The sequence below is a fragment of the Phyllostomus hastatus genome, unplaced genomic scaffold (genome assembly GCF_019186645.2).
Source record: "Phyllostomus hastatus isolate PE091 unplaced genomic scaffold, TTU_PhHast_1.1 phas_contig_196, whole genome shotgun sequence".
NCBI lineage: Eukaryota > Metazoa > Chordata > Mammalia > Chiroptera > Phyllostomidae > Phyllostomus > Phyllostomus hastatus.
This window is the reverse complement of record NW_025333709.1, coordinates 11,070,289-11,091,446: the sequence shown is the minus strand read 5'-3', so window position 1 is coordinate 11,091,446 and position 21,158 is coordinate 11,070,289. Positions and strand designations below refer to the sequence as shown.

The 21,158-nt window shown below is 39.8% G+C and overlaps 1 protein-coding gene across 4 annotated transcripts in view; it reads left to right on the top strand.

Moving 5' to 3' along the window:
* Window positions 1–21,158, top strand: part of KCNIP4 (potassium voltage-gated channel interacting protein 4) — a 409,866-nt gene that overhangs the window by 233,953 nt on the left and 154,755 nt on the right. Inside the window, exon 1 of one of the 4 annotated variants that reach the window (XM_045834299.1) lies at window positions 249–575. The exons of 2 other annotated variants lie outside the window; for them this stretch is intronic. Coding sequence is in view for 1 of the 2 variants with exons in the window: in XM_045834297.1 (XP_045690253.1) it covers window positions 537–648 (112 nt within the window). In the remaining variant the exon portion in view is untranslated. Of the gene's footprint in view, window positions 1–248; window positions 649–21,158 lie in introns of those variants that run through there. One more of the 4 variants, XM_045834297.1, reaches the window with a different exon arrangement.

Sequence of the window (21,158 nt, the reverse complement as noted above, 5' to 3'; positions counted from 1 at the left end):
AGCTCTCACAGTGCAAGCTCTGGGAAGAGAGAGCAGCTGCCAAGGCAAAAAAAAAAGGGGGGGGGGCACACGCAAGCTTCCCAGGCAGCAAACTAGAGCACAGACAGCCCTGCGCAGCCCCGTGTCGCTTATTCAGTGTGGAGAGCCACCGTGCTCTCCGGGGCAAGTTTCCTGGGAGTGTCCCTCCTCTCCACCCGCACAGCAAAGTCTCCAGCTCTCCAACAGATGTCTCTTTCGCAGCTCTGAAGTCCAAGTACTCACTGGCTGCAGCAGCACCGAGTCCCCAGCCCAGCGCGCGCCGCCGCGGTTGGGGGACCCCGGCAGGCAAATGCCAACATCAGCATGAGAGGCTGGACTTCAGCCCAGCTCAGTCCTCACCCCGGGCGGCTGCTGCCTGGCCCTGTGCTTCTGAGAGGAGCCGCTCACTTTCCCCCCTCAGGAGTCTTTGTTCCAAGCCAGATATTGCTGGGATTCTCACGTTAACCCCCTCCACTCCAAAGGGGTCCAGAGGCTGGGATGCTCTGCCCTCCTGAAGGATGTTGACTCTCGAGTGGGAGTCCGAAGGACTGCAAACAGTGGGTATTGTTGTGATTATATGTGCATCTCTGAAGCTGCTTCATTTGCTGGGACTGATTGATTTTTCCGAAGGTAAAGTGGTCGCTCCCAGTGTGTGCCGTTGGTCAGGTCTGGTTCAGAACTGGATACAGGCGCCGCAGAAGTTGAGGCTTAATAGCCAATGTGAAAGTTTTAAAATATGCATGCTTGCCACGGAGCAGTCTAGTAACAGAAGGTTCATTTCTATTTATCCAGATATTGGACGTTGGGAGGGAAGGGGTTTTGCATCATTATCTTTCTATTTGAAACCTGTTGGTGTTTAGGGTGGTGATGTTATGGGTTAAATATATGTCCAAGGTGGGAAGTGAGGATTCTTTCCTGTGGGGTGATAATACAGGTTGGGTTTTTGGTTGTCAAGTTCATGTTGGCTACCACTCCTTAAATGTCATTAGTAAGTCCGTCATCTGGAGCAGTACCCTGATTTGTGAGTGAAATATCTGTGTGTGCCTCATTAGTTAGGAGGTATGGGGGTGGAGCTGGGTGGTTGGTGATGATATAAAATGGGTAAGCTTTTGGCTTATAGCTGAGTTACTGGGTACTTAGCAAAAATGTATTTTGGATGCTTAACCTGCAAAAGTGTTTCATTTCTATTTCCCAGTGAGCCACTTTGCTCATTTTTCTGGGAACAAATAATACACAGAAGACAACACTGTTGCTACCAATAAATATTTTATCCACCTAATATTAACTTTACTACCCAAATCACTTTTATTCTTTAAAGAGAAAAGAGAAAAAAATATGGACTAACTTTGCTTTAACAATTTGTGCATGTGTGTGTACACACACATTTTTTCATGAAATAATTTTTCTACTGAAGTAACATGCTTTGAATCATTTCAGTTTCTATCATTTAATGTCAATTTCACATCCAAGGTCTCCTTTTTTCTCAAGTGAGAGAGTGGAGTTCCTGAGACACTTTCTAATGTTCCTTCCTAGGAAGGAAGTGATCTTTCATTGCCGAGTTTTTTAATGAATATTTACCTCCCACGTTGTCTGTCATGTTGGAAGTTGATGGAAACATGTAAGCCCACCTGTGCTATATAGTCTTTCTAACTGAGACCTGATAGCTAAAATGACATCATCTCAAACCACATCTGGTATACAAGTTGTTTCTGGCAACATGTTAGTAATGATCAATGTGTCTTATCTTCAGAAAGTCCTTTGATGCTACAAAGTGGGTTCCTTAGGTGTTAATTGTTTAGCCCAGTAGAGGAACATAAGGAGCTGTCATGTAATTTTCATACCTTCTTTTAAGTAATCTCTGACAAATTCTTTTTAGGCATACGTGAGAATAATATTGTAATGGGATTAACTAAAGCCTTGGAAGTTAGTTTCTTCCTCTTCTCACATTACACGGTAATTTTATTTACTTCCTAGAAGAGAGCAATGCATAATAATCAGCTTCTCCAAGTGCTACACAATCCTCTGCATTATTTTGAGGTTCCTGCCTTAGTACACTAGTGTTGGTGTCATCATAAAATACAGATACAATAACTTCAATTTCTATGAGTGGGATAATTTGCTTCTGTTTGATTTTGTCACCATATTAGTTTTTGTCCTCTGGACTCGGTTGAGTCTCAGCCCCCAACTTTATTGCGCTGTACTCAAGTTGATGAAGTGGTCTGGAAAGGAAACCTCCATGGGGGGATTTGAGGAAGTTAGCTTTCATGGTGCTGTAGGATAGCACAGAGCTCTTTATTGCCAATGTTGGTGATGTGGACACTTAAAGTCAAATGCCCTAAGTTTAAGACTCATGCTATTGACTCAGCTTTTACTCTTTAGGTCTTGTTTTATGTCACCTAGAGTTGAAGGTTTTCAGATGAAAACTTCCAATGTGATTTCCAACAACAGGAGAAGTAGACTTCTCCAACTAGAATCATAGAATTTTTAGCTAGTCTGAAACATCTTTCTTGGGCTGGATATCCATATTCATACCCAAATAATATCCATATTCATATATAAGCCTATATTTCAGTGTACACACACACATATATATATAGATGTACCTACATATTTATAGGTATTATGTAAAATGTGCAGAAAGCTAGGTAAACTGGATTCCATGTATAATCCTTGATCATACTAAAATACAAAGATGCAGGTTATACAATACTTGAGGTATAACCTATATATATTTGTTTGATAAATGAGTCCTTTTTGGTTCTGAAGTACCTGTTAGAACATGGTGGTCTAGTCCATCGTTCTCATTGGACTTTGGAGATGACTGCAGCCTAGACAGGTTAAGTGGTCTATCAGAAGGCAAACAAACTGAGGGCAGAGACAGGACCAGAACCAAGGGCTACTGAATCGTATGTGCTGTTCCTACTACAACACTCTTTTTATTTGTTCCTCTTCTCTAATATGGAGAAAGAGGATTAATGAGAACACACACAGAAAATTTAGTGAGTTTCTGAATTCCTAAACTGTCCACTAACAACACCCTATGAAATACCTGAAGAAAATACAGTTATAGGAAATAATACCACATAATAGACACTTAACTTCTACAAGTCTTTCGTCCCAACCCAAGTGAGGGAGCCAAGGATGGCATATAATCAGGCTAAGCCAGGCCACCAGCTGTTGTCATAGAGACAGGGTTAGGACAAAGACAAACCAAGTAGTCTTCTGACTACCTTTTCTCTAAGGTGCACTGAATTTTGATCACCTGTGACTCATGTTTAATACCAATGAATGGCCAGTCCAAGTAGAATCCGGTAGCGAGGCCAATAATATCATGGAAATTCTGGCTAGGTCCCTGTCTGTGTTTTCTCAGATTATGTCACTTAGACTTTGTGATCACCAGGCAGGTAGAGGAACAAGAAAAGAGGCAGTTAAAGAGCAAGGCACAAAACATTAGATTACCAAGTCCTTCATCCTTTCTACCTGAAAATGATAAAACGACCAATAAGAGCCATCACAATGTGGATTACTAAACTTTTCACTGACACTACACTGCCTACAGAATATGGTCAGAATAAAGCCAGGAAATTAGCCATTCCTGTGGGGGGAGAAGTGAAGATGATGAGGTCCAGAGCAGAAACCTATGCTTCTTTGAGGCAACATTCAACTTGTATACTGTTCTCATGAAGCAATCAATGATTCTTCACTGGTACTACTGTGGAGTATTTTCTCCAGTGTGACTCTGTGCATAGATTAATTTAGAAAATACTTCTGAACCTATTGGAATGAGAAGGTCCATGTTAGTGTTAGGATAAAGCACTGTTACCTAAGTATTATCATCTACAGTTGTGGTGAGAATTAGCTATGGAGAGAAAAGAGTTAAGAGAAACACTTGTGCTCTTACTTAAATTAGATTCCAATTTTGATAAAGCCCTTTTTATAAAATAATTCTCTTTCAATTGAAATTCAAGGTTTAAGAAGCAAAAGCAATTTACAGAAAGGATTAAAATGACTAATGGGATTTTAATATAATGATTAGATGTTTTAAACACATCCATTTATTCATAAGGGGAATAGGAAGAATACTCACCAGATTAATCTCATTATTTCAAAGTTTAGCATGAACTATATGTCTTACTGAATTCTAAATACCATATTTTTCCATGTATAATGCGCACTTTTTTGCCCAAATTTTTCAGAGAAAAATAAGGATGTGCATTATACATGGGTAGTACTAATTCTGTATCTATATAAACGGGTTTTTTAAAAGATTTTTTTGTTTATCTTTACAGAGAGAGGAAGGGAAGGAGAAAGAGAGGGAGAGAAATATCAATGTGCGGTTGCCTCTCACGCACCCCCTCCTGGGGACCTGGCTCGCAACCCAGGCATGTGCTCTGACTGGGAATCAAACTCGTGACCCATTGGTTCAGAGTCTGGTGCTCAATCCACTGAGCCACACCAGCCAGGGATATATACATGTTTTTAATTCTTTTATTTATTCTTATGTGTTAACAGTGTAACTCTAGAAAATGATAATGATACCCATATACAAAATAATACCCTAGAATACGATATTCAGTTTTGTTTCTAAATAGAAATAAATTAAAAATAAATAAATAAATAATTGAATCACAAAATTGCAATGGAAGTTTTCTTCCTGAAAGTTTGAACCAAAAACATGGGCGTGCATTGTACATGGCAAAACACAGCATGTGCAGGGTTCTCTGGCAGGCACTGACTGAGAGCGTTGCAAAGGAATGTGCCCTCAGTAAGCTTTCCTTCTAGTCAGGGAGGCTAGCTACCAAACAGGCAAAAGGGATACGTGCTTGGCAGAAGCCTGGGAAGTGGCGTGTAGAGGGCAGGGGGGGTGGTGCATTCTGGAAAGGGCTTGAGGGAAGGCTTCCTGGGGAACAGGCGGTCATATAGGACCTTGCAGTGGGTGGAAACTTCCCCAAATGGGAGAACGGGGAGAAAACATTTCAGCCTAAGCAAAGAGCTTGGATTGTGACCCGAAGCACTGGCAGGAGGTGGCTTCCGTGGATCAGCGTGGTGGCTTATGGCATGTGGGAGTGGGAGCGGGAGTGTTGAAATGGGAGGTGTGGCTGAAGCACTCACTTGGGATACAGTGTGGCAGACAAGCGTTTTAGGTGGGTCGGCCTGGGAGCATGTGAAGACGAGTTCAGAGGCAAGAGGATGGAAGCAGAGGCTCCAGTTATGCTTCTGGAACAATTCAGCTGAGAGACAACAAGGGCAAAAATCCATAAAGTACCATCCTCAATAAAATACTTAGTGTAAACGGTCAATTTCTAGCTTTTCCATAAATTCATGTTTGATATAATATCCTTGGTCTGTAACTGTTCTAACATGGCAGAATTGTATTTCATTTCAGAGCAACATGTTTGGCTTTAAATATATTTCTCATGAGAAAAGAAAGAAATGTGGGACACACCGAGGTTGTAGCTATAGATACAAAAGCTCCATTTAAGGTGTGAACTGTGAAATTCTGGTGGGTGTATCTCACTTCTTACAAGGTCTCTAATTATTCTGAACTCTTTATTTTGGAAAATTATATGCATGAAAAGCATAGTGAATGGCATAAGGAACTTCTGTGTACCTATCGTCCAGCTTCAATAATTTCCAGTACTTGGCTATTTGTGTTTTATCAATGGCTTGCGTTTAAAAGTAGGGTTTTTTTATTATATGAAATTTGCTGGGCCCTCTGCTAGGCCCAGAATGCAAAGATGAATTAAAGATAGTCACTACACTCAAGGAACTCTCAGTTGTAAATGGAGATGGGGAATATAAACAAAGAAAATGCAATACATTTTAGTGGATAGATAGATACAAGTCAGGCTAAGATATAAAAGGAAAATGAAACACAGTTGAGTCTAAGAGGAAGAGATAGAAGTGATCAGAGATGACTCTCTGGAGGAGGTGGCTTCTAAACTGGGTTTTTATGAATGAAGAGAAGTTTATTGAATTCAGGTGACAGAAAGGCACTTGTGCAAGTTCTGCATAGAGACACAGGACGCAGTGTGGAATTCCAGCAACAAGCGCCAATAAAGGGTAAAGGGGGATTGGTACAGTTTTATTCCTTCTCCTTGATCACATAATTATCCCCATTGTCTAGCACAGCACTTGGTGTGCAGAAGACACTCAAAAAACTATGGCATGAGCATCATTTACTCTCATTTGGTGAGGGGGCCAGTGCATTTCTGCCAGAGCTACATAATTAAGGGACTCCTGTACCTCTTTCAAGTTTCCACAGTGGCCTGGAACCGTCGATTAGTGGATTATGATCTTTTACTATTTTTTTCCACTGGTAAGATTTCACATCAAAATTAGAGATACCCACACTCCAAAGGTATTAGGGGCAGCTGTTCATTAGAACCCCATGGCCCTGGGAAACAATTTCGAATGAGACATCCCGCGGTGAGATGAAAAAGCCCAGCTTTAAATGGACTCCAATTTGGCTGGGAAAATAGCTCTTTCCATTTCATAACTAGGAAAAAAAGACCCTTAGGGTTCTGACTAAAACTGAAAGAATATGTATTATGCTCCCTCTCTATGAAGAGGAACAGTGGACATGAGGGTATTTTACTGTCAGTAAGAAGTTTCAAAGTAGTGAGAGACCAAACAGCTCCCGAATAACTAAGACAAGACTTAAAGGGTCTGGTGAGAAGAAGCAAGGCCTTCAGAAAACTCAGAGAGAAGAGCCAACCCATCCATCCAGTAGGAAGACGTCAGGGAAGGTTGGGTGGAGATGGTGACCGTTGAAATCCGAGGAGCTGAAGGATCAAAACACTTGAACAGGTAAAAACTGGGAGCTAAACATCAGAATTTAGACCGTAATTTTTAAAAACGCAGCAGTTTTCTGAAGCCATTGTTTGTAATCAGGTTGAGTCTACAGAGTCCATTAATCACCTTAAGATATCAAGTTTCTGCTCTGGCCCTGCCAATGTGTTTGGTACTGACTGGTTTGGGGACCCTTCTTTTCAGTTTTGCTTACTTTGGGAGCCCAATCTCCAACCCAGCTGGAAGCAGAGAGCTGGAATCTTACGAGGAAGGGGGGATGGGTGTACATTCAATGGCTTGTACATTTCAATGACCTCCAGCCAAAGACCACCAGGAACACACCTGTTTTTGAACCACTTGTCTTTGTTACTCTTTGCAGAGAGGGAGCATGCATACCATGGAGAACTGTGGGGCATCTCAGTAACAGGGTCTTAGAAAGAATTTGTGGGGTTTGAGCTTGTGTTGGCGGATTTATGATTTAGGAAGTAGGGCTTTGATCTGGAGTAGATGACTCAAAAAGCCAGGAACATTCTATGACTTGGCATCTTAAATAGTATCCATAAGTAGTGAACACTAGACAGAAGCTAAAGCTGTAATTAACAAGGAAACAAGCTATATTAGCTAGGATGCGGACTATTTGGTTATTTTTGTGGTTTTAACAAAGTTTATATTTTTGTGGTATTGTTTTTGTCTTGATCAATCATAGGTAGAGTCATCTTGTCTGATGTTGGCATTTTGTAAAATTGCTTATATTCAATAAGAGAATGCTGAGGCTTAGCTGATAAGCCAGCGCATCTCCCTCAGGATGGCAGAAGCTGCTTTGTCCTCACACATGGTGAGGAAGAGGGAGGAGTGAGGTGAGGGGCAGGCGTACAGACCACACAGCAGACAAATCTGAGTGTAAACCCTAATCTTCAACTTCAAAAACGTTACTTAACCTTCCTGAGCTTGAACTTCTTTTTCTGTACATTAAGGCTAATAAACCCAACCCTTCAAGACTATTATATGGAATACAAGAGTATGAATGAAATATCTAGCCCAGTGCTTGGAATATGAACAGGAGCCAATAAATTTCTTTCTTGTGATCATGTCAGGATAGGATAACATGTTCAAATTCTTTGAGTTCTATCAGTGTTTCTCAAGCTTTACCTGGTGTCAGCATCACCTAGAAGACTCGTTAGAACACAGATGGATGGGCTTCATCCGAGGAGTTTCTGATTCAGTGCATCTAGGTGAAGGTCTGAGAATTTGCATTTCTAATAATTTCTCTCATTTGGCTGCTGCTGCTGATCCTCAGACCACCATTTGAGAACCACTGAGTTAGATAATAAGTCTGAAAGGCCAAACCCGTGGTGTTTGCAATGTGTTCTTCACTGAGCTCTTTGGCCCCTGCGGAACTTTATTCTAATTATCGAACTTGTTCTACAGTAAGCATTTTAGGCTTGTGGGCCACGTAGTTTGTAGTCAAGCCTCCATTCTGTTGTTGCGGCACAATAGGTACACAAACGAATGAGTGTAGCTATGTTCTGATCATGATTTGTGGACACTTAAATATAAATCTCATGCCATTTTTATGTGTCACTAAATGTTATTTTTTGATCATTGTAAATGTGAAATAATGCTTAGCTCAAAGATCATACAGAAACAGGTAGCAGGTTAGATTTGGTCTGTTGCTATAACTTGCCCACCCCTGTACTAGACTTGGCAATGAAGAACCCCATTAAGAAGAGGCCCCTGGTTGGCGACATACTGCCTTTGGGAAACTTATCTAGATTTTTTTTTTTCTGAGCCCTCGGTCTCGCTGAGCAGATGAGGGTCTAGTGCATCCTTTGGGGTTGATGGAATTATCTGCTCGAATAGCAAGTGATTTGAATTACCAAGCATGTGTTTGTTCAATAAAATGTCTTTCCTTTCCCTAATCCCACGTGTCTAGGCCAGTTGAGAGGGTTGTTATATGCACTGAGCCATCCACATGATTTTGTCATACAGCGAGTAGCGCTAGGGCTAGGCAGAGTGATTTGGGTCATCCTGCCATCGATTTTCATTTTAGGTTTTACTGCCTCTCAGACAAGATGGAATCATATCCTCTTTTCATTAAGGTTATAAACCGTTATCTAGTGGGTGTGTTAAGGACACATTTCAACTGTTCAAAGTAAACTGGTCCTCAGAGTATTATATTACACTGAGCCTTTTCTGTTCTCCTGAAAATGAAAGATATATAAATAGTGGGGAAGTTAATGTTCTTGGAAGTGAGGCAGGTCTGAAGTCAGATAACTGTTCTGCTTTATACAGGCCACATGGTTTTGGACAAAGGTACATAGCCATGCTGAACTTCAGTTCTCTCATATACAAAACAAGGACAATGATAGTACTTACTTGGTAAGATTATAATGAGAAGTAAATTAAGCATTACTTGTTCAAGTCATGCTTAGCACAGTGCCTGGCGTACAGGCTCAACAAATATTGGTATTAATTACAGGGTCAGTGTTATTTCTGTCATTGATCTTCACATCCGTTGTACCTGTTAGTAAACGTGGTCATTCATGCAATCGTCCACTAAGAAAAGTTTGTGGTCTGTGTACCCACTGTGCTAGTAATTGGGAACTTAAATGCATAGTGTTGGCTAAGAGGGCCTTACATACAAATATATGTGCAAACAAGTTGGTTTTGTAAATAGCCCTGGTTTCTCATCTGTGCAAGGATTAGGAGGATGTAAAACAGACACTGACCATTCCTAGTTAGAAGTGGGAGGAGCATCAGACAAATACTTGTTAAGAAGACCTTTGAGCTGAATCTCAGTGATACATTAGCACTCAGCGTCATGCGTCCTTGGGAAACACTGATGCTTGATAAAACCTAGTTTCACGTTTTCCAGGATATGTTGTGTCGATCCCAGTTTCTAACTCCTGGCTCACATTACTCTCTTTTTTCCCCCCAATGCCTTTTCTTACCCAAATGCCACTCATATTTTCCCATTTCAGCTCAGATCAAAACTTACCCTCTCTTATATAATATCACTTTTCTTCTCTGATCTTACTTCACTGAGTCCTGAAATTTGTTGTACGATAATATAGCACTTGATAATAATAAACCTTCATGCGGTCTCCCCCAAATCACTTCATTTGTGTTACTTCATTTTCTTCTCAGCTAGAAATAAGGAACCACTGTACTTCCATACAGAGGTAAATTCTCCTTATATTCCCACAGTGTCCAGAGCAGTACAAAGTGTATCCCAGAGGCTCAACAAATACTTATTAGTGGGTATGTCAGCTGCAACTTTGATGGATTGTCCATTTGCATCAGTATATTTGTCTAATTTGACTCCTATATCCATCCAATCTGCCTTCACAGTGTTACAAGAGAACTTTCTTAAGACATGAGGACTGAGCTCATGTTCAAGATTCTTCTGCATCACCTGCAAAACAGAACTTCCCTGTCTCTGCATGTGATACAGTGGCTGGAGACCTGACCAGTGCCTGCCTGTCCAACCCATGTCTGGTCACATCTCCTTGCTCCTCCTCTGCCCAACTTCAAGTCCCCAAGCCCCCATGTTGCCTCCAGCTACCATTTGCCTGCATATACTGTTCTCTCTTCCAGAATTCCATCCCTTCTTCAGATGCCTGGAGACATCTTTTTAACCTTCAATCCTTAGTTTGTATTGTTCCTTCTCTGAGAAGCATTTCTGGTCTCCCTCAGTGAGCACAGCTCTGGTCCTGAGGCCTCGCTTTCTTTCCCCACACTCTCCTGTGCCCACCTGGTGCTCCGGCGCAGTCCCGTCGTCCTTTCCCACGCACGCCGTGCTTTTTCATGCCTCATGCCTTTGCTTTCAGTACCAGTGTTCCCTTTCCTAAAATACAAATCCCATTGGTCTTCACCTGATTAACTCCTTATTATCTTTTCAGCTCAGCTCAGGATCCATCTGTTCCAGAAAGCCTCCCTTGAACCACCTCGTTGGCTTAAGTGCCCATTGCTATTATCCCAAAGCACTCAGCCTTTGCACTTCAAACTACATTAAGTTTTTGATTTCTGTGTCTGTCTCTTCCATGAAACTTCCAGCATCCCATAGGCAGAGCACTCATCTCTATGTCTCCTGTGCCCTGTGGGAATAAGTGGATGCATGGGTAGGTAACTGTCAAGCATGTCTATTCAGAGGTCCTGGTACTAAACAACTCAGAGTTTCCATGGAAATTTTGAATTGATATACTTTTAAAACATGTTTCAGTCAGTTTCTCAACCTCAGCACTATTGAGTGAGATCATTATTCTTTGTGAGTGCTGCCCTCTGCCTTATAGAGTGACTGGCAGTATCCTGGGACGCTACCTAGGAAATGCCAGTAGCTCCTTCACCCAAACTGTGGCAACCAACGTTGCCTTCAGGTGCTGCTGAATATCCCAAGGGGGAGGAGGGCAGGCAGAATCACCTGCCTCCACATTGAGAACCATTGGATTGAAATATGGTCAAGCACGATTGGAAAACCTTTCTGGGTACATATATTCATGAATCATTGAATGGAATTTAAATGTGAAAACAACCTAGCATTATTGGAAATCCTTGAAAACCAAAACTGAATATTGGAAATAGGTTATGTTTTTTTTATGACAAAAGTAATAAATAATCATTATTGAAAGTTTATAAATATAGAAAAAAAACAGAAATATGCAGAAAGTGCCCTTAGTTTCACCATTCAAAGAATAACCACTAGTAATATTTTTATTTAAATAAATACTTTCAGTTCTTTCTACATTTAGATTTGTTTCTTTAAACTTACTAATACTGTGTGTATCATGAAATTTTATTTTGCTTTAAGTTCAATATTAGGGTATAAGTATTTTTATGTTAGATTACAGATTGTTCAAAAATACTTTAATGCCTATGTTATATTCTGTAAATTGTGTTATAATTTAGTTATCCTGATTCTAGGGCATATAAGTTATTTGCATTTTTTTAGTACTTGAAAAATTCTGTAATAAAATCTCTGTGGGTAAAGTCTTATAGATTTAGAATTATGTCCTTAAGATAGGGTCTTAGAAGAAGAATTAATGGAATAAGAGAATTAACTGTTTACACCAAGTCCCTTGGTGTCAATGCGAGGTCACTTTTCTCTCCAAAGGGTCACACACATATTCGCCTGCTCCCCTGAAAGCTGGAGTGCCAGGTGGTTTGTGCTTATTGCACTGTCACGATGTGCTATTAGGGGACATTTTGAAGGTGGACACCAAAGGCCATGTTGGCAAGCTCAGTGTTAAGAAACCATGTCTTAGGGCGGGACTGCTAAAATCTTTTAAACCAACCTTAGGAATCCTAATTTTGTGCAGATGTGAAATCCACATTGTGGCTTGAACACGGTCTTCCTGTTCTGTTCTCGTGCGGGTCAGAATGCACTCCCTTCACGAAATGGTCTCGGCCTTTCATGGGTCATCATGCCCATCTCAACCACCAGGAACGGTGCTTAGTGGGCACCAGGTTTTTATTGACAGAGAATAGATGACATAGTCTTTCACTAGATGAAGTAACTGTTTGGTCCTTATGGATTTAGGAGAAAAGTTGTCATGCATAAAACCGTTGCTGTACACACCCAAACTTCCTGAGCCGTATTAATAGTTGCGTTTCACTTCCGTGAATTTAAACAGCAGGGAGAGAGAGTAACGTCTCTTTTTAGAGGCATGGCCATGCACATCTCAAGTAAAAGTCTGGCTTATTTTGTTCCTGTGACAAGGTCTGGGATGAAGAATCATAGGTACTTTGAATAGGAAGATGTGAAAGCCTACCCAGGTAAATCCTCTCATATCACAGGTCACGTTAAGGAATGAATCACACAAAGTCCATTCATTAACTCATGATAGAGCTTGACTGTAGACACGGAATAGCACTCAGGTTAGGAGATGCCGAGCCTTGAAAGTATATAAAAAGTATCAAATCCGGACCCTGAATCATTCTGGCTGTGTGTCCTGTGCAAATCACCAAAACTCTCTGAACTTCAATTTTCTCACACATCAGATAGAGATCATCATAATGCCACCTTCATAGGTTTTCATAGATCTTCACATTTATAGAGTGATTTTGAGACAGAATAACTCAGAGACAGGGCACACATCATATTTTAACTTAAATTTTCTAATGAAGACTTCAGTCCCCCCTCTTCTTACATAACTCCTGGTACAAAGGATCTCAAACATTGTGAACAGAGCTGCCAAAAACTCAATTTTTTTATGCTGATTCTGAATATTTTATGTTGCAACTTTTACAAGGTTGGGTTCTACCACATCTCAGATAATCCATGGAATTTTCTACATCCACTTTCATAAGTGAGAAAACTTGTTCAAAGGGGCTGCATGACTTGTCTTGTTTGTAAGCAACCAAATAGTAGAATGGAAATTGGCTACAGACTTCAAAAGCTAGAGCTTCTGTTCTTTCCACTTAACCTTCCACATAAGCACTAAATCTTGTTTCTAAATTCTAGGATAGGTAAAGAAATACTCTAACGTCCCTGGATTGCTAAAACTAAGATAGAATATTTGGAGTCAAGTACTTTTTCAGACATCCATTTGAGTAGAATTAAGTGACACGAACAACTTTATATGTCAATAAACTTGTGGTTATGAATGACCTGCTCACAGAAACTCTCTAATGAATAAACAGAGTATTAAAGACCTGGCAGCAATGAGGTTAACTGGTTATGTGATTCCAAATTTAAACAAATTATAGGAGAATATGGATGATGATAAAATAATTAGAAGACTAAGGCGCCCGAACAACCAAAATCCCACATCTGTCTTCACTCTGTTCAGAGATTCTTACATATCACTGGTGCATTGAAGAAGAAATTAGCAGAGGCCTCTGAACATCACCTGAGTAAAAGCAGGAGTAACTCCATCCTGTTATTGCAAAGGCTCAAGGTGACACAGAAGGAATTAGTCAAATGCATTCCTTCATGACCATAGTGGTTGTATAGCTAAAACTCTTTTTGAAAATATACCTCATTAAAAATTTGCACGATAGCTCTGGGTCCCTAACAAGATTTTAGACTCAAGTTATAATGCTCAAAATGGCCTCATTATTGTTGTATAACTCTTAAACAATGCAGCAACAATTAAACTAACACATAGCTTAACCTTTCATAGGTGTACTTGAAGGAAAATGCAAGATCAGCAAAGAAATGCTGCTGTTGCAAAATTTTGGTAAAGTTGAGAGTTGACCTGCCTAGCTAATATATTGGAAATACACACATTTTGTAATAATAGGAACTATTCTTGCCAATGGTTGGCTAAGAGGAGGAAAGAAATTTTTCTACAAGGACAGATCTCATCCTACTGCACTCCAGAGGGACCTCAATATGTCTCTTTTTTGGGTAACAACTTCACTGTGGAATAATTATTTCAGGAAAGTTTCTCAGCTCCTTTACATAAATTTTCTTAGGCTGGAAAGGATGGAGGTTTTCAAATGAATATGAAAGTAGCTTGAGACCTTAAACCATGACATCTGTACTACAAGTACCTCTTTCCCTCGTTTCATTAAAAGTAGTGTCCGTAGTGATTTTTTCTTATAGTGCCATATTCTTGACTGTTGGGCTTGGCTTCTGTGTTGCATAGTAAGCCACAGAAAGTCTGCTGATAGATCAAGTGCATGATGGTTTCTGAAATACCAAGGATACTGGCCTGAAGCCAATCCCAGGTACAGGCAGGAATATGGGGCAGGAATTGTCTAACTCTGGCTCTCCTTTCCTTGTCTGGCTTCTCCCTGCACACTCTCCGGAATGTGGATTTGTGCTACTAGACTCACACTTAACTATGGTGGGAAACAGCAGAGGGTAGAGGGTTAAAAGTTAAACTTCATTACATTTTTATTTCCTTCCCTCTACCTTCTCTTCAGTTAAACGGAATTATTTAAACTTTGTCTTGAAATAAAGTAAACAAGTGAGGGATTTCCCTTTCTTTCCTAATTCACATGCTAATGAGGAATATTTATGTAATGTGCCTCCTAATTAAGGTAATCTTCCCTAATCATTTTCTAACATAATAATAAATGTCTTATTCTGTGAGAATTAAGATCCTTGACAATGGACTTGGCCCTATTCTGTATCACCACCAATTACTCCATATTAACTCTGTTCTTCCTTCAAAGGCTAGGAAAATTGGATATTTTGAATAAGGCAAAAATGTGTATTCCTATGATATCAACTAAGTATAGTCAGTATTCACAACATTACTGATCTTGGAAAAAAAATGTGGTGAGCATCAAAATGACTCAGGATAATTTTTGTAACAGAGTCTTCACCCTGAGTAGCTGGGGGAAATTATCAGAAGAAGGGATGAAGACCAGAGCACTCTATTAATTATAATCAAAGAAAATGCTGTTCTTGCTCAACTTTAGTATGAAGTGCACTTTCTGTGAATATTGCCAGAACAATAATTTTTTCACTAGTGATTCTATAGATTATAAAGGAAAATGATATCCGATTATGAAATCTTTGAACCACATATTTTAACTATGGCTAGGACATGCTTCTTAATTTTAGGGCAAAATCTAATTTTTATCCCTATTAATGAACAGTGTGGCCAGCAGTAGACTAAGTATAGTGATCAAGGGTGAAAAGTCAAAGTGGGTTTGAATTGTTACACCACCATTTACAAGATGTGTGGTTTCGGACAAGTCATTTCAGTTTTTGATACTCAAGCTTCTCTTATATAATGTTGCAATGCACTGTTACAGGCTTCTTGTAAAAACTGAGGGCTAAGGACATTATATATACAAGTATGTAAAAAAAGTACAGGCTCAAAAATATTCTTTTATATTCAAAATGTATTAAATGGGCAAATGTTTAAGAATGTTCCTTTTCCATAAAGTAAGTTATGCCAAAGAAGAGCAGAATCTATTTTCACAAATACAAAAAATCTTTGATGTATGTGTTTCCTACACATTGTCTTAGTTTGTTCAAGCTGCTATAACAAGTTACCATAGACTGGGTGACTTAAAAAACAGACATATACCTCTCCTAGTTCTGGACGTCTTTGTAATATAAATGACATTTAATATAATGGCAATTCTGTAGCAGTGTATCATAATACCTAGTCAACTGTTTTTATACTAAGAGCGTAACAAATTGGAAAATTGCTTACAACAATTGAAAGATATTTTTACAGAGACTTTTCAAAACCATGCTTTTGCCATATTCTGAACAAAAACTATAATTGAGAGCTTAGCTATACCCTTGTTTACCATGTTATTACTCATAAAAAAAAAAGAAAGAAAAGAAAAGAAATGCTCAGTGGGCTGCTGACCCAAGAGCAGGAAACCGACTTGCCCGGCTACTCCAGCACTCACACCGTGCCCGTCCCTGTCTGAACCTGTCCATGTGTTTGTCTCCCCTGATGTTACTGCCTGCTCTCTTCCGTCCGTCTGAGTCAAACCTGTCTTTAAACTCAAGCCTAATCCCTTTTGATTTCTTTAACCTCCTCTTTCCCTGTGGCTTTTACTGCACAAAACCCACTCTCCTGTTCTCCTTTTACTTTTTGTACCCGGAGTGTGTGTGTTGCTTCTCTTCTGTTCAGTAAAAGCTTCTTGAGCACAGCAAGAGTGCATTAATGTTTCTTAGTTACACATAAAACATTGAACAGGTTCTTGGTACATGAAGGATTTTGTTAATAAATCAGTGTTATTTAATCGGAAGAAATACATATAACAGAGTTACATGATTCCTGAGTGGAAAAAGAAAACTTGTTTCCTGAATATTGGAAATACTAATTCATAAAAAATATAGCATATTATTTTATTATATATAAATCATTATGATGTACTCCCATTTTATTTTTGTCCCAACTTTAGATAAATATATTTGTATACCCATTTTATAGATGCATAAACTGAAATTTAGAGAAATTGAATGAATTCTCTGTGGTCTGTTAAAATATTCTAACTAAATGTTTATCACCTTGTTATGAATTCAAATCAGATGGATAACAGATGAGTTGAATGAAACTTCAGAGATTTGAGAAAATGTCTGAAAGCTGAAATTGCAAGATCATTACAAATCATATTAACCCTGTCTATACATTTTGTATGTATTTTTCAGCATTTCACCATGTGCTTCTGAGAGTAAGAATTTTTACTTCAAGTTGTTTTTTATTTTCTATTAAATGAATGAAAGATCAAAGAAATCAATCTTTTCAGGCTTGTTTTTAACTGAAATGGATCAAACATAGCTTGTTGGTTTCAATCTTTGCAGGGATGACCCATCTCATTACTCTGGGGTCTGCATGTGTTTCTGACGATACCCTTTGTTCTGACTATTGGAGGTGGGGTTTGAAGAAAGCCAAAAAGATAGCATCCCCTTTACCACTCCTTGTTCTGAATGAAGAAGAACTAAGACAAAGGAGTGGCAGATGGAGGACAAATGTGGTCAGCTGGAGCTCAGTGTGAGAACCCCATGGTGATAGATTAGAATCAGGCAGGTGCAGCCTCTCAGTCACAGGCAATGCTGCCAGGGATTAGACCCCTCAGCGCATGGTCTGGGAACCGTGGTGCTGCCCAAGAGAGACTATGACTGGAGGAGCAGAGGAGAATCCTGCTCCATGTGGGCCATTTGCTCCCACAAAATGAAAAAAACAAGCAGAACAGGAACATTACCTTACCCAAATTTACCAATCACGTAAGTCATTCCTCTACCAGGAAGGAGGAAGTGAGGGTCAGATGATGCCAGGAAGGTATAGAAAAGATGTGTTGTCATGGAAACCAAAGGATGGGGAAGAAGTGCCTTTCCTAACACTGACCTGTTGATAATCTCCAAAGAGATTTGGGAGTTAAAGTCCACATGGATTGTTAATTTTAAAGCCACTGCTAATCAAAATGTCTGGAAATAGTCACAAGTTGTGTGTACAGTGCATGAACATTTCCTTACACAGAAGTGGATTTTTTATCTGTTTGTTTTCATTGCATTTCAGGGACCACTATTGTCTGTCCAAGGTCCCCTGGGACCTGAATCACCAGGGTGTTTGATTCTCATGCAGACTTCTTGGTTATATTTCTCAAATTTACTTCTTGGGACTGGAACCAGCAGTTTGCATTTTAAACAAGCACTCAGGTGATTGCAAGGCAATTTCAGCTTATGAAACACTAATGAAAATAGGAGTTATAGAAACCAACTTCCATTATCTTAAAACACTCGGTATGTTCCAAATGTACACTATTTGATAATTTCAGTAATAGTTAGAATTGTTGTCTCTGATGAGTTTTGGGGCTATCATTTTTCATCTCAAAACAGTAAGTGTCTTTCGAACTCTCAGAAATGGAGCCTTTATGCACACAGAGAATTGTGTATGAACTGTGATAGCATATAGAGGCAGCAGTGGAGTTGAATAGCTTTTTAGTTTAGGATGTTTTCTTACTTTGAGCTACTAGAGATTTTAAAACATTCCCTTTGTTTACTAAATAGTCCCAGTCATAAAAATAATTTGTTATTATACATGTTGTGATGTTCAATTGGAAATTATTAATGAAAGCTAATAAATATAAACTTATTTATGAGTGAGTTTTTAAGTTCTGTTTTATATTTTTCTTGGGGTCTTTTATGTCTGAGGATTTTATATCTATTTATAGAGTAGAAAATTAATGGAAAACTATTCCTTGATTTTCAAAATTTGTTAACAGGCAAATGTTTAGTAGTGTCCCTTTTCTATGAAATAAGTTATACAAAACAACAGAATCTACTTCCAAGAATACAAAAACTGTTTGACATATGTGCTGTACATGCATTGTCTTAGTCTGTTCTACCTGCTATAAAATATTGCCGTAGCCTGGGTGGCTTCAACAATGGACATTTATTTCTCACAGTTCTGGGGGCTGGAAGTTGAGGTCAGGGTGCCCCCACGGTCAGGTTCTGATGAGAGCCCTCTTCCAGTGTGCTGATGGCTACTTTTCACTGTGTCCTTGCACGGAGGGAAAAGAGCTAGGTAGCTCTCTAGCCTCTTCTGATAAAGGCACTGATCCCATTCCTGAGGGCCCCATCCTCATGACCTAATAACTTTCCAAAGGCCGCACCACTAAATACCATCATATTGGGATTAAGGTTTTAACATACAAATTTGTAGGGGACACAAATATTCCGTTCATTGTACACATGACCAAAAATCGCAGAAGTCTCCATGGGCCCTTCCTGCATTCTCCCATTTAAAACTGCACACCTCCTGCCCTTTCTTCCGGGAACCTCTGACCCTCTTTTCTGTTTCATTTGTGTCCAGTTACCTTCTGATAGACTTTATTTTGTTACAGGTCCGCTTAGTTGTTTTTGCTTCCAGGTGGTTCACTGTTGATCTGCTAGCCCCTAAAATAGCACCAGAACTTTGTAGTTGCTCAATATTAGTTGAATGAATGAACACGTTTCAGATAGAATGTCAAAGGGTTGTAGCCTCTGCTACCTGGGATCTTTCTCAAGAGGAGGGGACTGCTTTGCTTGGATCCCCATTCCCTCCACAGATGCCTGGGTCCCTGCTCCCTGGGCACATGTGGAAGTCATTTCTGGGGCACTTGCTTCCAGACAGGTGCACACAGGAGGCAGAGCAGGAACAAGCACCATGAGCGTCCATGACTGGAACACAGAGGAGTCAGTGACGGGGTTTACAGTGAAGGAGAAGAAACAGATTCCTTCTTGCTTCCTGGGCTGTTTCTGAAGAAAGTCATTTAATGCAAATCTGACCTACCATAACCACTGTTTCTTGCCTGAATTGTTTTAAAACTCTTCAGGGTATAAGTATGTTTACAAATGCTCTTAATTCCTTGTTCAATATTTTTGGAAATAAGTGGAGGCTAATTTGGGATTAGGGTACATTCGAGCTCAGTTCCTGAATATCCATTCTCACCACGTGTGCTCTCTATTTAATTGTAATTGTTTGGAGAGCTGATCAAGAAACACGTTAGAAGTGCACATTTGTTGTGGAACTTCTCCTTCCTCTGCGGACACAGTCATGGTGCGTCTGTGCTGTTGCCCGATGTTAAGCAAGACAATGGTGATGTGAAAAAGGAAAATAAGGGCAAACACTTAACTGAGCCCGGTGATATTCAAAGAACTTTGTATGCTATCATCTTATTTAACCCTTGCAGTAACTCAGCAAGTAGATATTTTCATTTTCCTCATTTTACAGGTGAGACTAAGGATTGTAGTGAAGGTCGCAGAGCTGTGGACCCAGGGTTTGAGCATAGGTAGTCTGGTTGCAGAGCTTTATTAATGATAGAGTTTCCTTTCTAAAGGGCTCAGGTGGGAAGAGATAGATGAGATAGATAGACAGATAGATAGATAGATAGATAGACAGACAGACAGACAGACAGACAGATAGATAGATAATAGATAGATGATAGACAGATAGATAGATAGATATACAGATATAGATAGGTATAAACAGACACATCATAAAATGTGATGAAGGTGGTATGAAAAAAAGCAAAAGACACTGAACTGTGTTTACTGGAGCTGGGGAAACCTTTCAAGAGAGATGGTGTAGTGAACTTTGAGGGATGATTAGGAGTTTTCCAGATGGGGAAAGAGGCAAACACTGAGGATAAATGAAGAATTTTAATAACGAGTCTCCTTTATGGATTAGCTTACGGCATTTTTCAGCAATTCCTGTTTATACTCTTCCTTGCAGATAGAGTTTGAACATTTTGGAACTGAACTTGAACCTGCGTTCATTTGTAAATAAACATGCAGATCACTACCTGACAACATAACAGATGAAATGCTGTGTAAGTGCATGTCACGATAGGTTAGCCATTGAAATAATAGAAGACAGTGAACATATACCTCGGAAGCTAATTATTTAAAAGTACAGTCACTTATTTTAGCCACCTGATGTCAGGAGCCAAAAGGTAGACCATGTGACTCTTTATGGACTTGTGACTATCCATCCTCTCTTATGCTATTCTCAGATGACAGCCTTAGTGCACATAAAAAATACCTTATTTTAAATCTTCCTTCCCTCCTCAGTGTTATCAACTAAATTCTCTACAACAAGCAGTAAACAGAACCTTTTCCCACCTGGCCAAAGTAATCATTTAGAGATTTACGGACTCCTACTGATTTCAACATGTTCCATGATGGTTGGATTTCAATTGTGCTTGGCATCCCGCAGCTGTGAAGGATTAATTCCCAGCACTGCCCCCAGCAGTGTCATTTTGTTCACAGGCTGTCTGTGCATGTCCATCACTTTCCTACTCTAGAAGGCGGTGCCTGCAAGTGCTGGTGTTCTTGCTGGTGCAAATCAACACTCCTCTTCTAGGCACTGTAGGACGCCAGTGACACAGAACAGGATGGAATGCATGGATGCTTCTCGTCAGCTAAAGATGGTTGCTACTTTAGCTGA